The sequence below is a fragment of the Candoia aspera genome, chromosome 3, assembly GCF_035149785.1.
Source record: "Candoia aspera isolate rCanAsp1 chromosome 3, rCanAsp1.hap2, whole genome shotgun sequence".
Lineage (NCBI taxonomy): Eukaryota > Metazoa > Chordata > Lepidosauria > Squamata > Boidae > Candoia > Candoia aspera.
In genome coordinates, this window is record NC_086155.1 from 121669236 (window position 1) to 121683793 (window position 14558).

At 41.7% G+C, this 14558-nt stretch overlaps 1 protein-coding gene across 1 annotated transcript in view; it reads right to left on the reverse strand.

Annotated features, from left to right (window-relative positions):
* Positions 1-13802, reverse strand: part of GABBR2 (gamma-aminobutyric acid type B receptor subunit 2) — a 364113-nt gene extending 350311 nt beyond the window's left edge. The window contains exon 1 of the mRNA XM_063298738.1: positions 13077-13802. Coding sequence (XP_063154808.1) covers positions 13077-13376 — 300 coding nt within the window. The 5' untranslated portion in view covers positions 13377-13802. The remainder of the gene's footprint in view (positions 1-13076) is intronic.
* Between the last annotated feature and the right edge of the window lie 756 nt (positions 13803-14558).

A 14558-nucleotide genomic window follows, 5' to 3' on the forward strand; every position in this document is an offset into this window, starting at 1 on the left:
GACCTTCTGAGATAGCCTAAAACCATTTGATATTCGTGAGTTTAGCAAGCTCTTGCTCAATTGTGCTGTTAAAATGTCTTTTTTCCAAAATGGCTACTTTGAGATCTGTAATGGAGGGTGTGAAGTTTTCTGAAGCCTGTGATGGTACTGTTGGATAAATGTGGGGTAGCTTATTAATAATGCATTTGAGTGGCTTGAGCTGTAACTTACAGGTGATAACCTGCAGTGATCTTCGTTTGTTCTGTTTTTGTAGTGTATCTCCCTGGCAATCAATCTGGCTGTAGTGATTTGTCTACTGATTTCACTGGGTGAGCTACAGCCTATGCTGGACAATAACACTGCACTTTCTCAGGCACTGGGTTCCACAAGAAGTCACTAGGGGTTCCCTGGGAGATCACGATTTATTTAAAAAATATTTCAAATTTGGGCAACTTCACGTTAAAGAGGTACGTTTCATTATTTTTAGTTTAAGAACTAAATGCATATATACAGGCCTACACATGAAACGAATGTAATAATTTTGTAACTTCTGCCCTGTATTTGAGCCTGAATGTGCAGGATGTTCCCCGAGGCCTGAAAATGTTTGAAGGGCTCCTCCAGGGTCAAAAGGTTGAGAAAGGCTGCCCTAATGTGTACTTTGCCCCCACATTTACACCAAGAGCACTGTCATAGCCCAACAAGTCACACACAAAATGCCTTACAGCTTTGAATAAAAGTTGTTAGTCTGGAATCAAAATATAGGAAACTTCCCTTCCCAGATACTGTAGAATCTCTCTTGCATGGAGGGTGTCACTGGATCAACAGCACATATTTTGCTAAGGTATCCGTTGTACCATTCATAGTGCTCTGAATTAATATTGTCCTTCCTTGTAAGTTGCTCCAGATGTTCTATGGAAGGGAATATGTTTTTCTTATTACCAACAAATCCTTAGAAACATCAAACATGGTAGCATAATATTGTTCAATCATGATTGCTGTAAGCAAACTTCGGATATTATTAAGATCTAATAGATGGTTTCCATGTTAGAAGGCAACTAGCTATGCATTTTACCTTTTCATAATTAAGCATTATATGTTTTCTGGTTTTCTGTTTTATATAGAAGATCTGTATAAAATTTTTATTTTCAGTTTGGATAAATAAATTTTGATTTGATTCAACATTCTCCAAGTGAACATTTCTTCCTCAACAATTCTTTAAACGTAAGGGAAAATGCCAGTTACATGTTAAGTGCATCCAAATCAGCATTCCTGTCTGCCTGGAATATTCATCCAAAGTCACATAGCACTGAAAGCTATGCACTGCAGAGATAGTATTCACATTTGGGAATGCATTTTATTTAGGCTCAGCAAGCCATATAAGCAGAAGGCTGAGTTCACAATTGTCCTTAGCTAGACTGGAAACAGGAGAGTGGTGAACTGAAGCTAAAAGAGATTTTACTATTTTCCATCTTTGTTTGCCCACATCTCCCCAACCAAATAATAAGCTTGTAATACTATGTTTTAATAAGGATTCAGACAAACTGGAACAGGTACAAAAGAAAGGCAACCAGTACAATCAAGGAAATAGAAATCTGATAAAGAGACATTTGGGGAATTGTGTATGCTTAGTTTTGAAAAAAGATGACCAAGGTGGAAATATAATAGCACTCTCCAATTACCCGAAGGGTAATCACATATAAAAAGCTATGACCTATTGTCCTAGACTGCAGGACAGAAAATAACCATCTTAAATTACAGAAATGCAGATTCCAGTTAAATAGATGCAATTCACTAGAGACACGATTTTAGTTATTTATTTGTGTATTTATTTATTTATTCAAATTTGTTATAGCCCCCCAAGTCTAATGGACTCTGGGTGGCATACAGAACCAACAAATCCATAAAAAACAAATAAAATATAAAACCACACAGGCAGCCCAGACTAAAACCATTTTAAAGGCAACACAAATCAAAACAAAACAGCCCCCTCCAGAATACATTAATTTGTCAACCCCAGGCCTGGGACTAAAGCCAGGTTTTAAGAGCTTTCCAGAACCCTAGGAGAGAGGGCACTGTCCTTTTCTCTGATGGCCTTCAGTTTGCCAGATATCTTCAAGAAGAGACTGGATAGCCTTGACAAGGATGCTGGACTCTGTAATGGAGCTAGGGGCATGCAGGCTAGCTGTTGACTAGCTGTGAGTAGCATGCTGGAATGTGCACTGTATCACTAAAACTTCTGCCCTCTTCCACTGAGAGGCAAGGAGATGGAAGTCAAGGGAGAAATTAGGCTTTTTTCTCTCTCTCCTTGCACCAGGCAACATTGGCTGGAAGTCCACAGTGGAGCAAAGATGTTAAGAAATAGTTTTTTTGTCTGAGTGTGCCCTCTGCTCAAAAGCCCAAGAAAAACTAGAGCCAGTAAAATTGGCAGGGGAAAAAATAGGGCAGTTGCATCAGGTTATTTTTCATTGCTACATTTGTTCTGTTTTATTGCCTTAGTTGTTGCTTCAATTCTCTGTTCTTCTCTCTCTTTCTTTGATCAAGCTAATGCGTGCTAGCTTTGGTATACAGATCTCAGCCTCATGTAAACTTATTGTAGCTAGCCTACTTTCTCAAGTTCTTTCTGTGCTGTATTTCTTGAAATGAAAATCCTTCATCCTCCAGAACCACTTGAGACTGACAATCCTGGTTAAAAGGGAAAACTAGACTAAAGCTTAAAAGTTTTGTCCTGGGGAGGGAGTGGGGTATACCCCTATTCAAGAACAGGTCACGGTAGCATAATTATCTGTAGGTGATACCAGCCACTCCCACACACCCAAGAATTTAAGTAGAGGAGATGGGAGGGTAGAAAACTCAGTGAGGGATTGGATGGGCTTTTTTTTTTTGGTGATAGATACACAACCACCTCCCCTCTTATAGACTTGATGACCTAGATGGCCCTTTTAACTTTATGATTCCCTTCATGGATCATTTCTCTGGAGAAGACTCTAATGCTGGGAAAGGTAGAAGGAAAGAAAAGAAGAGAATGACCAGCAGCAAGGTGCATGAACTTAGTTACAGTGGCAATGAGTGCACCACTTAAAGACTTGAAAGACCAGGTTAGGGACAGATCATCATGGAGAAAATCTATCTGGTCGAGTAGACACTGACTTGATAGCACATAATCATAGATCATTACTTTGTAGTGGTGAAGGGGCCTGAGCATTGCAATGGCACGATACTATGCGGAATGTATACTCCAGGAAGGATCACCCAGGATGGGCAGATCATAAAAAAGGGATCAGACTAAATATGATCCACTGGAGGAAAAATGGCAACCCACTTCAGTATCCTGCCCAAAAAACTAAATGGACATTCAAAACCAGGACAATGTTAACTTGATGCTGGAAGATGAAAGATTAGCAAGTTACTGGGAAAGAACACATGGCAAGAAGCAATAGCACTGGTGTCTATGATGTGGCTGAATTAGTTGAAAAGATGTCCAGCTGCTGCACTGGCTAGATGCAGACAGAAAGTTTAATGCTGCAAAGTTATGTATAGCATTGGTATGTAGCATTTTATAAGATGGTGACCATAGCCAAGGAATAAAGAGATTCCACTACTTGGAAGAAAGACTATAATAGATCTAGACAAAATGTGAAAGTACAGAAATATCACACTGACAGCAAAGTATGCATTGTCGTGGACATGACTGAACCAGCTGTGAAAACTGAATCATCCAAAAGACTGAAGGAAGAAAAATTTAATACCTCTTATTTGTGTTGCTGGAGAAAATTGTGAGAATACATTGAACTGCAGGAAGAACAAATAATTCAATACTAAATGAAATAAAACCAGAGTGCTGACTGGAAATACTAACAATGGAGCTAAAGCTGAAATATTTTGGACATGTAATATGAAGGCAAAAGTCGTCGCAGAAGGCCCCAATACTTTGAAAAATCAAGAACAGTTAACCGAGTCCGACAGAAGAAAAGATTGTAAGATACTATAACTGATAAGGCAAGCAAGGACATGTTAGAACTCAAAGAAGCAGTTAATGATGGACAAAATTTCCTGGCAAAACTAAGTCCCATTGAGTCAAGAAGAATCAGAAGCAACCGAGCAACAATTTTATGATGTAGAATTCTAGCAAAGTACCTATCCCTATGTATATTTTCTGATTTTTTTTTATACTTCAGGCAGAGCAATGTTTACCCTTTAAAACAGCTGTGTGAGAAAAGTAGCTGGGAAATCACAGCTATTTTCCAGCTAAGACAGAAGATAGTTTTTAAAAGATAATAAGGAAATACAAAATGCAATTCCAGCCTACTATACACATTAAACCAGGTTCTTCAACCTGATGACTTCCAGATGAGTTGAAGTACAACTCAAAATACCTTGGTATGACTTTAAATGATAGGTTTTCCAACCCAATACATTTAGAAGGCAATATAGTGTGAGGAGAGTTGCTTTCGACCCAGTGTAGTGCAAAATAGTTTTTGCTTCTGAGGAAGTTCCCTTCAGAAGCCTTACCAAACGTGACTTGGAATCTTTCCTAGCTACTACTTCTCCTTCTCCTTTTCCTCTTCTACTATACATATTGTCCTTTTAATTTCAAGAGCCTAAATCACCATGGAAGGCAATTAATCTAAACCCTAATTGAAAACCTGTACTTAGTTCTTTATCTGCATGAATGTTGCAAGCCTTTATGAACTGCAGGCAATATTGCTTCTGTTAAGCACCTTTATTCTGTGAAATGAGTGACATGACAAAGTCCAAATTTAGATATGAGAGTGTGAGGTAATGCCACTCTTCATTACTGTATCTCTGATTGTAAGCAACATGCAAATTATTAAAATAGCCAACCCCCCTTTTCAAGTACATATCTTTCTTAGGGGGTCTTCCATATGACCTGCTAACCACGGATTGGAGATACTTCATCCAAGGATTGTGGAAGACATGAATGGATGAGATCATGTTCAACTCACCCCTGACCCACTGAGAAGGCAGTTTGAACTCATCTCTTTCTGCTACAGTTGGAAAGGAGGGTTTTCCTGATCTTTCCAGCCCAAGTTGTGCTGTCTGGTCGGTCCAATGCACATTATATCAACATAAGATTAGAGGCAGGAACCTGCCTGCTCCTACTAAACATCTGAGATTATGACAGGCATGCTTCGTCCGTGGTCCCTAGCTGCTGATTTGCAGCCTTTTGGCAGCAGGAGTCAGGTCTCTCCCACTGTGCCAAAGACCCCCCCCCCTGCGCTCTCTTTCTTGTCAATCCATAGATAACAGGGAAAAAACCCTCCCCCTGGCTCCCTATATAGCCCCCATGGAGTGGTGGCTGAAGAGCCAATTTCCCTTTCATTCCCACGGGGAAGGGAACTGGCATGGAAAGAGCTGTTCAGTTGGCATCATCACAATGACTGGAAAACTGACAGCAGAGAGTCTTCTGTTCCCACTTGTTGGCATCAAAAAGGCATTCCCACTTCACCTTTCTCATCCCCCCATTTCTCATGTAGACAGAACCCCTATTCTTCTTCATTGCTGAGGCAGAATTGAGTTTGGAAGTATGGTAAACACTTCTATATACTCATAGTTTTCTGCCTGCTCCTACACCGGATAACAGCCCTTTAAGAGTCACTTTATTTCTGACTTCCTTTCTTCATTTGGAGCTCTCACCTCTGGAGGAAACTGGCTTCAACTGTCTGACATTCTGAAATTGATACCTTCTCAGGGTGCCATGTCCCTCTAAGATCACAGCCAATTGTTATTAAAATATAAACTATTCTCTAATGCTGGATTATCCAGTTTGGATAGTAAACCTGCTCATAGCAGAGCTGCTGAGAAACAGTTCCTCACAAGAACAATTCTCAAAGTATTGGCAAAATGTTCTGCCAGATCTTACTTTAAATATTTGTCATTTTGGACATTTTGCTAGCAGAAATCATCACTTGTAGAGGACAAATTTATGCACAAATTAGAATAATAATTTTTTAAAATACAGGCATGTCTGTACATTGAAATTATGATATATTAAAATACCGTTTTCAAAGTTTCTGTACACCAACAAATATGCAGCTTGATACGTTTGCATGTATTGTATGTGTCACCAGCTGATTTTTGCACATCAAGTTGTCATTATTTCCCAAGCTGCAATGGGCAAAACTGAACAAACATTGCAGTCTCAGGTCTTAATCTTCCATTTTTTTCTTCTGCCAATAAACTGAGCTGTCCACTTATTAGGTCAGGCTTCAGGCTTTACTGATAGAGAATATCTGCCTGGTTTGCACATAACACAAGGTCACGTCATATTTACCCTACTTTACTTATTGAAATGTCAGAACCACATTAGGCAATAATCCAACAGTTCCTTTTTCATAAATAAAAAAAAACCCACTGGTTTGAAAATAGTTGATGTATTCTGATTTGTTTTAATTCTGGGCTATGAGTTAATCTGAATCCTGTCTTATTCCTGGTTTGTTTGTGCCCCACACAAGACACTTACTCATCTACTGACAAGCAGTCAAAAAGGGAATATTCCCACTCCTGAGGACAAATTCACAGAAGATAGTAATTGAACAAACAAACAAACAAATAAATAAATAAATAAATAGTGTTCTCTTGGTTTTTCCCCAAATGTCTAACTTCATTCTTGTTACCACACAGAACTTCTCACTGAGCATGACACAAAGTTGGAGATCTGACTCCCACATCCTAAACTGCTTATCTCCCCTCACAACACTCAACAATTACCTGTTCTACAGAATGGAAACTGGTAGGGTTCAGAAAAATATTTGTGAACAGTCCCACAGTTATTCAAAATGAACACCCAACACATAAGCAAAACATACACCTTACCCCCTATACAGAACAAATAAAACTACCTCACAGATCCCAAATCAAATGAACACAAAATACAAAATGTAAGCAAAACACTTCTGTACTGTTGCTAGGATGTTTAGGATAACGTCTGATTACTGGCAAAACAGAAGGAACAATCAACAAAGGATCGGCCAAAGAAGCTGTGATTACATAGCTTTTCAATAAAAATGAAAAGCAATGTTTGTTGTGATTAAAACAAACTTTGCTTAACATTATGTGTAATTTCAAATGAGTATGTAATGCAGAATCATCATATACTTTGACCCTTTCATTTAATATTTACCCAAAAAATGAAGTGCAAGAATCAAAGGTTTTGTTTGTTAGCAGATTAAAATAATTAATATTAGGTTACTAGACATGAGAAAATGTGAAATCTGTCTTTGCTTCTGTGACCATAATCTTGTTTCCTTCTTTAAGCCATTATGAAACACACTTTTCCCCATGATGCTACCTAACTCAACAGAGAGAACATTCAAAGTTGTCTAGGAAATTACATTTGGAACATACAGGTTTCATGCTGCCTGATTTTACAATAAAACTATATTAATGACTTAAATATTAAGTCATTAACATGACTTAATATTTAAAATATTTAATCTCTTATTTTAAAAACCAAAGCTGAAATACTATTCAAATTTCCTTGATAAAAAGCTCAATAGGGCTTACTTACTTCAAGTATACATGTAAACAATGGCACTGTCAAAACAGAGGCCTGAATAAAAAGGGACAATGGATGTGCAAAATCAATCAATCAATAAATGTGCTGGATTCCATGCACATTTAAATCAGAAACTTCATACATGTGTGAAGGGACGCGGTGCCACTGCGGGTTAAACCGCTGAGCTGCTGAGCTTGCCGATCGGAAGGTCGGCGGTTCGAATCCACGTGATGGGGTGAGCTCCCGTTGCTAGTCCCAGCTCCTGCCAACCTAACAGTTCGAAAACATGCAAATGTGAGTAGATTAATAGGTACCGCTTCGGTGGGCAGGTAACGGCATTCCGTGTAGTCATGCTGGCCACAAGACCACGGAAGTGTCTATGGACAAGCGCCGGCTCTTCGGCTTTGAAACGGAGATGAGCACCGCCCCCTAGAGTCGGACACGACTGGACTTAATGTCAAGGGAAACCTTTACCTTTACCTTATACATGTGATATGAGTCTACTTGAGATCCATGGCCCATGTGAATTTTGTGCCATTTTTTAAGACAGCATACAGTGTTCAAACACAAAGCTATCTAGATAGAATACCACTTCAGTAGGTAATGTATTCTTTTACACACCCAGCATCACCTATAAAATTTATAGTGATGTAAGGTAGACATTTTTCTGCAGATACCTCTCACTGTCACATGGAAATAGTTCAGTTTAGAAATTCATTATTTTATTTTTTAAAAAAAATATTGCATAACTTGAATGGCACTGTATTAATTCATGAAGCAATTAAATTAAATACTAATCTAAACAGAAATCTTGTAATGCTTAATTTCAGCTTGCCATGATGTGACTGAGTCCTAAAGTTTATTTTAGGAGACTATATAATTTGTAACATTTTAGTGTTAGTAAGTAATAATATACAAATAATCCCAAGTAAATATTTGCTTATCAGATAAAGGATACTGCATCTGGTTTCCTGTGTATAATTAATGTCTTTCATTCACTTATCTTTTTAAGAAATGTATTTATTTGGACCCTGAACATCCTACCCTCTAGAATTCAGTATAAATAGCAAGGTTTTTCTATTGTCTATTCTTACTCCTAGCCAGTGTATAAATGTCCAAGGTCAGCCTTCCACTGATTGGAGCTTTCCAGGTGTATCAGACTACAAGTCCATAATTCCCAGTCTTGAAATGGCCCTGGAGCCTCAGGTTTTACACTTCTGTTTCTAGATAAAAGCAACCTATTAAGCCAACTGAAGTATTTAACCGATGAAATATAACCATTTTAAATACTGTACTGCAGAGAAAACGCCAGCACAACTTGCATTCTTTTAACATTTATTTCGCTATCTTATTTCCTGCACAAAGATTCCAAGAACAATCCTGTGCATGTTTAGGCAGTTAAAGTCTTCACAAATTATTAAATAATAATAAGTAGTCTGTATGTAGGAATGCAGCCTTTTGAGTTCCTTTGAATATGTTATTTGTCTCATCAGAAAAGAGAAAGTGGAATTAACATGTAGCTTTTTTCTTTTATCTCTCTCCTCAGTAAACCTTTGACTGTAGCTTTCCAAAAATAAAGAGACTGAACTCTCAGTTCTCTTGAACACCAATCTGCAACTGCAGGCTGGCCCTTATTTCTATCCACCTCTGAACTGACTCAGCCTTGTCCAACCTGGATGCCTTCAATCTGGTCCAGGATATTTATGCAATGCTTTTGTTGGCTGGGGAATTCTAGTTGTTGATCCAGGCATCTGAAGCATCCCCACATTGTGGAGGTAAAATTGAACTGCTGCTGAAGTAACCGTGGAGATAATATAGTATTGCCTTGGGGAAAACATACAGTGTGAAGGCTGTACTGTTACTAAATTCCAATATATTAAGCCCATTTCTAAATTCTTAACTCAGTAAATGGTAGCTACCTTATAATGGTCTGATGGCACTGCACTCTTGTACCTGATGCCTCATAAACCACATACATCAGTTTCTCATTTTGGGCTCAAAATTTCTAAAGAGTCTTGTTATAATCCCAGAAAGGTAAGCTTTTATTTACAGAGTGGAAGAAAGAAATCAGGATCTTTTGCCTATTGTACACCCTCCTATCATTTTTTAGATCAGTCTTCCACAGCCTGGCATCTGACTGATGCGCTGATACTACAAATTCCAGAATCCCCAACACCAGTTTGAGCATTTTAGAAACTGCAGTCTTATCTGAATGCTTTTGATGGGGGAAAGCTGTCAGGAACATTCCAAAGAAGTGAGTATTAACTGCCAAGCTCCTTGAAGTTGCCATCCACCTTCTATTCAACAGAAATTATTATTACAATGAAACTAAGTGGCATTACCAATTTTTTACCCTAAAGGATGTATGCTATAGATTCCAATTTGCTTATGCTGTCGCAATAAGGTAGCACCACGGTCAGCTCATTTGTGGCTTTTCTTGTTTATAACTGCTCCATATTTCCTGTGGCTCTGCCATTTCTGCACAGAATAACCTTGAAGTGTCTCATTTGTAGAAACCCCACAACAAAGACTACAATTTCTTTCCCTCCTGCCCTTTCTCCTTTGGGAAACTATTTCTGATTCTGAAAATGCCATACACACACACCCCATAAAAAACAGGGAAGAAAAAAAATAAAGCATAATATGTGATGTACTTTATGAGCACTTGTAGCTATAGATTTGTGGAATTAATATATAAATATTAAACACCTAGCCTAACTACTCTGTGTCTTCATTATTTTTTAAATATCTAAATATATTGATATCTATGGAATAATACCTCAGAAATCAGTATTATGTTAGAAACACAGTGTTAAGAGGTAACATTGCCTTCATATTAAGTGATCAAAAACACAAAAAGTGATTTCTCATACCCCTCTAAATGGCATTTTTCCTTCTCTTTATATTTAAATGCAAATGCATTCTTACCTTGAAACAGAATCAATCTAAAGAAGAAAATTATGTAAAAATCTCTAGTAAAGCCCACCTAAGATACCATGGTGTCACTAGTTCGAAGTCAGCATTAACTCATGTATGAATGAAGCTTTCAATATCTACATATGTTTATAAACTTAGTACCTGTTTAATCAGAAGATCTATGCTTCCTTTTCTGAATATCTGCATAGAATATGCATCTGTTTCTTTGAATATGCATCAGCTGCAAATGTTATCTTTACGTATCTCATTGCTTTCAGTGATAATCAGTCTTATATAACTACGTATAGTTAAAACTGGAACAGAGTAATAATGAAAATATTAGTTTTATATGTGCACAATAGCAAGCTGTTCAAAGATCAATGGTAGCTCTTCCTATACTAGTTTTAAATCATCATTATTTGACTCCTGGTTTATACATGCATTTCAACAGACAGTTGAGAGTATATGGCCCATGGTACTAAAAGCATTGTAGCGTAGATAAAGATAATTTGAGGTGATGTTAGAAAAAGGTCCATCTGCAGGGTTCTCCCTCTATGCATTCATGCATGCCTGCTGTCATTTGACGCTGAAGTTATCAAGTGATGCAAAGGAATTGGTTCTACTCTCTCTTTGCTAAAGTCCCGTTTCCCAAATGAAGATGAAAACATAGTATTATGAATGTAACCTTAGGAAAATCTCATAGCTGTTTATCTGAACTTCAGATGATCAGGAATATTATACATACTTCAAAGCTTTTCCAATAAAGTTTTTCTAAATCTGACAAATGTGGGAAAATGTTGAATATCTGCCTATCTTGTTTTTATCCTTATAATTTTGTTTCCCAAAATTTGTTTCCTGTGTTCAAATGGGACACAGATAATAATTTACTGGCAAACATTTTATACTATACAAAAAGGAGGACCACCGCCATTCTTACCTTTCTTAAACAATTCATCATTACCCATACTATCTTTCCTATATAAAAGTCATTGCAATCTAAGTCTGATCACAGCTACACTCTTCCTGAATTGCTATCTCAAGAGAAAAAGAGCCCCCCGCATTCATAATTTTTTACAGCAAACACCCTATAAGAATAACAGAAGCTTATGTGCTATCACTTAAAAAGAGTTAAGACCTTGAATTTCATCAGGAACTTCTTAACGGCAGGTACCTTGATAGAAAGCATCAGGCCCAAGCATTACATAATAAAATGCTGCCCCCTTCAGGCAAGGTTCAACATTGAATCAACATTTATTTGCCGCAAACACGTTCGCAGACAACAATCAGCCTCTTAGGTTTGCAGGGGGAAAAGGCCACCCAATGATCGCACTTCATTTGGTCAATCCCACAACAACGCTGAATAACCTAAGAACCTGCCTACTACGAATTCTGTATGGTCCGCAGCCATCGGCCTTCTCTCTCACTCCAAGCGCACGGATGTGAAAACCAGCGTTTGCAAGAAGAATTATGCATGGCAGACATACTACGAACAACGAAGAGAAAAGCTGCAGGATTAACTCTTTAGGGGCTTGCGCTGAACGGAATTCACAACTAAGTGTTTCAGCTGCCAGTTAAATAGTCTCATCTACGCTTCTTCTGGGCTCTCCAGGCATGTCAGCTTATCTGTGTACTGTGTGCCGGGCTAGAAATGTGCACCTGCCAACGCGTTAGCAGCTATTTATTTGTGCGGCTGGAAGACAAGAAAAGAAGGATGCTGCAAAAGAGGCTTCGTGTCCAAGGAGGGTAGTTGTTGCTACTGCTCTGGGAAGCCGGAAGAGCCGGCATCTTCCCTCCTCCTCCTCCTCCTCCTCCTCCATGCTTTGGCACACACCTCTTAAGAAGGAAGGGCAAACGTCCTCACTCATTCCATCTCTCTCGGTCCTGCTTGCCTCCCGCTGCTAAGCACTAGAAATCCGACTACTGTAGCAGCCTCCTTCTCGCCCTTCAGGAGATCACAGAAAGCATCAAGTGGCGCTCAAAGTACTCAAAGGATGCAGTTCACCTCAGCTCAGCTATGCAGGTGGCCAAGCGCCTGCTCCAAGCTCACCAACCACAAATCCCTGACGTGCCTCTGTTGCTTAAATAACGGGCGGCGCTTGCTCAATACTGCTAAAGCTGCAGGTTTAGTCGAGGCTGCTGGGCCAGAAAGCTGCCCAGGGAAAACAAGCAGCAAATGCTAAATTGCAGTCACTAAGCGCGCGGGGGGGGGGGGCTGGAGGGAGGAGTGCAAACAAAACCTGAAGTGACTCCGTATGAAACGACCGGAATTCTTTCCCAGTGACTTTACTGCTTCGTGTTATTCCCGTTCGCGGCCGACCGCTGCAGCAGCAGCAGATGGTCATAACAAAACGCTGGGGAGATACATACACCAGCAGGACTCCGTTTTGAACAACTGGCATCCTTCCCACATTCATTACTCTTTCCCTGTTAGAGCCGCATCATTTCTGTCCTAGGCCAGCTACTGCTCTTTGAAGTGGCATCATAAAGCCCAAGTGGCAGTGGCAAGGAACACCTAACACGAACGTCTGTCATCCCAGGCCAACAACACACCGGCCTCCCGTCGGCCCCATTTCTCATAATCAAGGACAACGACGCCTCCTTCCCAATCCAGCGCCGAAAGGTGCCCGGCGCTGGCCACACAGTGAGCTTCCTTCCCCACACTCACCTCAGTGTCGTAGTAGCGCAGGTCCAGAGAGTACGGGTTGAGCAGCGATTCGTTGAGGATCTGCTCCATTGCCAATTGCATGGCCGGTAGGACCCCCCGGCCGATTTTGCCCTTCTCCACGGAGTCGCTTAGCGGCATTAAGCCCATGATGGCGATGGGGGTCGTGGGGGAGGAGGCGGCGTTGGGGGGTAACCCCGCCAGTCCCCGAGAGTTGCTCCGCGCCCAAGCTAGGGAGAACAGTGGCAGCAGAAGCCAGGCAGAAGGGATGGCCGCGCTCGGCCGCCAGGACAAGGCAGGCATCCTGCGGGGACCGTCAGGGGGAGCGTAGTACCCGGGCGCCCGCTGCCCTCCGGCGAGCAGAGAGGAAGGGGCGCGCGCGCTGCGGCCCCCTCGGTTCGATCCTCCTGGCAATGGCGCCTGCTCTTTCCTTGGGGGGCTAAAAGGCAACCAAGAAGCAGCAGCAACCAAGCTGCCGCCGCCACCCCCTTCCTCCCACCCCCAGTCCAACAAGAACGAGAGCACCTTCTCAGCCCCTCACTCAGCCACAGCCAGGCTGGGCGAGGGCGCCCTCAGTCTTCTTGGCGCAGGATCCGAAGCCGGCGCGTAAAAGCGAGGAGGACTGAGGGGAACATGGGGGTGGGGGGTCTCCTCTCTTCCAGCCTGGGAACGCTACTGCCGCATTCCCCCGGAGCCTTCCCGACGCCGTGCTTCGTGCTGCTGCCGCCGCGGCCGTTGCTGCAAACAGACACCGCGCCACACCACACGGCGCGCACAAGTGGCGCGCACAACCGGCGAGAAGGAGAGAGACAGGCGCGGCAGCTCCAGAATATGGGAAGCCGGAGTCCCTTCGTGGACTCGCCCGAGGGTCCTCTTACTTGGCTTCGGTCCCTCTCCCGTTTCCCTCTTTCCTATCCGAGATAGGGCTTCTTTCGCCGCCGCCGCCGCCGCTGCTACCGGTGCTCCTGCTTGGGAACGTGTTCCTACGCGCTGCCACTGAGAAGACGACACCGACACCGAAAGGAGACGCAGGAGGTGCAGGGTTTGGGCACGTCCAATAGCCCATTGGAAGGCGGGAGGGGGTATTGGAGGGAGAGAACGCGGCCGGTGGAAGCGGGGGAGACAGAAAGGAAAGGTTTGGCAGGGGGAGGTGGCAACCGCGTCTGTTCCCGTTCCTCGAGGCGGTTGTGTGCTGAAATGCCCTCCCTCTGACTCGCAGACGCGCGCGCGCGCACAGGCACACATGGACGATTCTCTTAAGTTAAAGGGCATACGCTGAGGGGCATTTGGAAGCGGCTGAGATGCCCAGCTGCCACCTGCACTATAGACGTTGACAAAGTTCTCTTTTCTTTCGAAATCTTCAAGAATAAGATCAAGGGCTCCTTCATGTCCGTGGAATACAGATGAGTGAAGGACGTGAAAGTGTGGAGCTGCCTTAGGTTGGCTCCGATCAGCTGCCCAGCTTAGTGCTGCCTACTCCAGCTC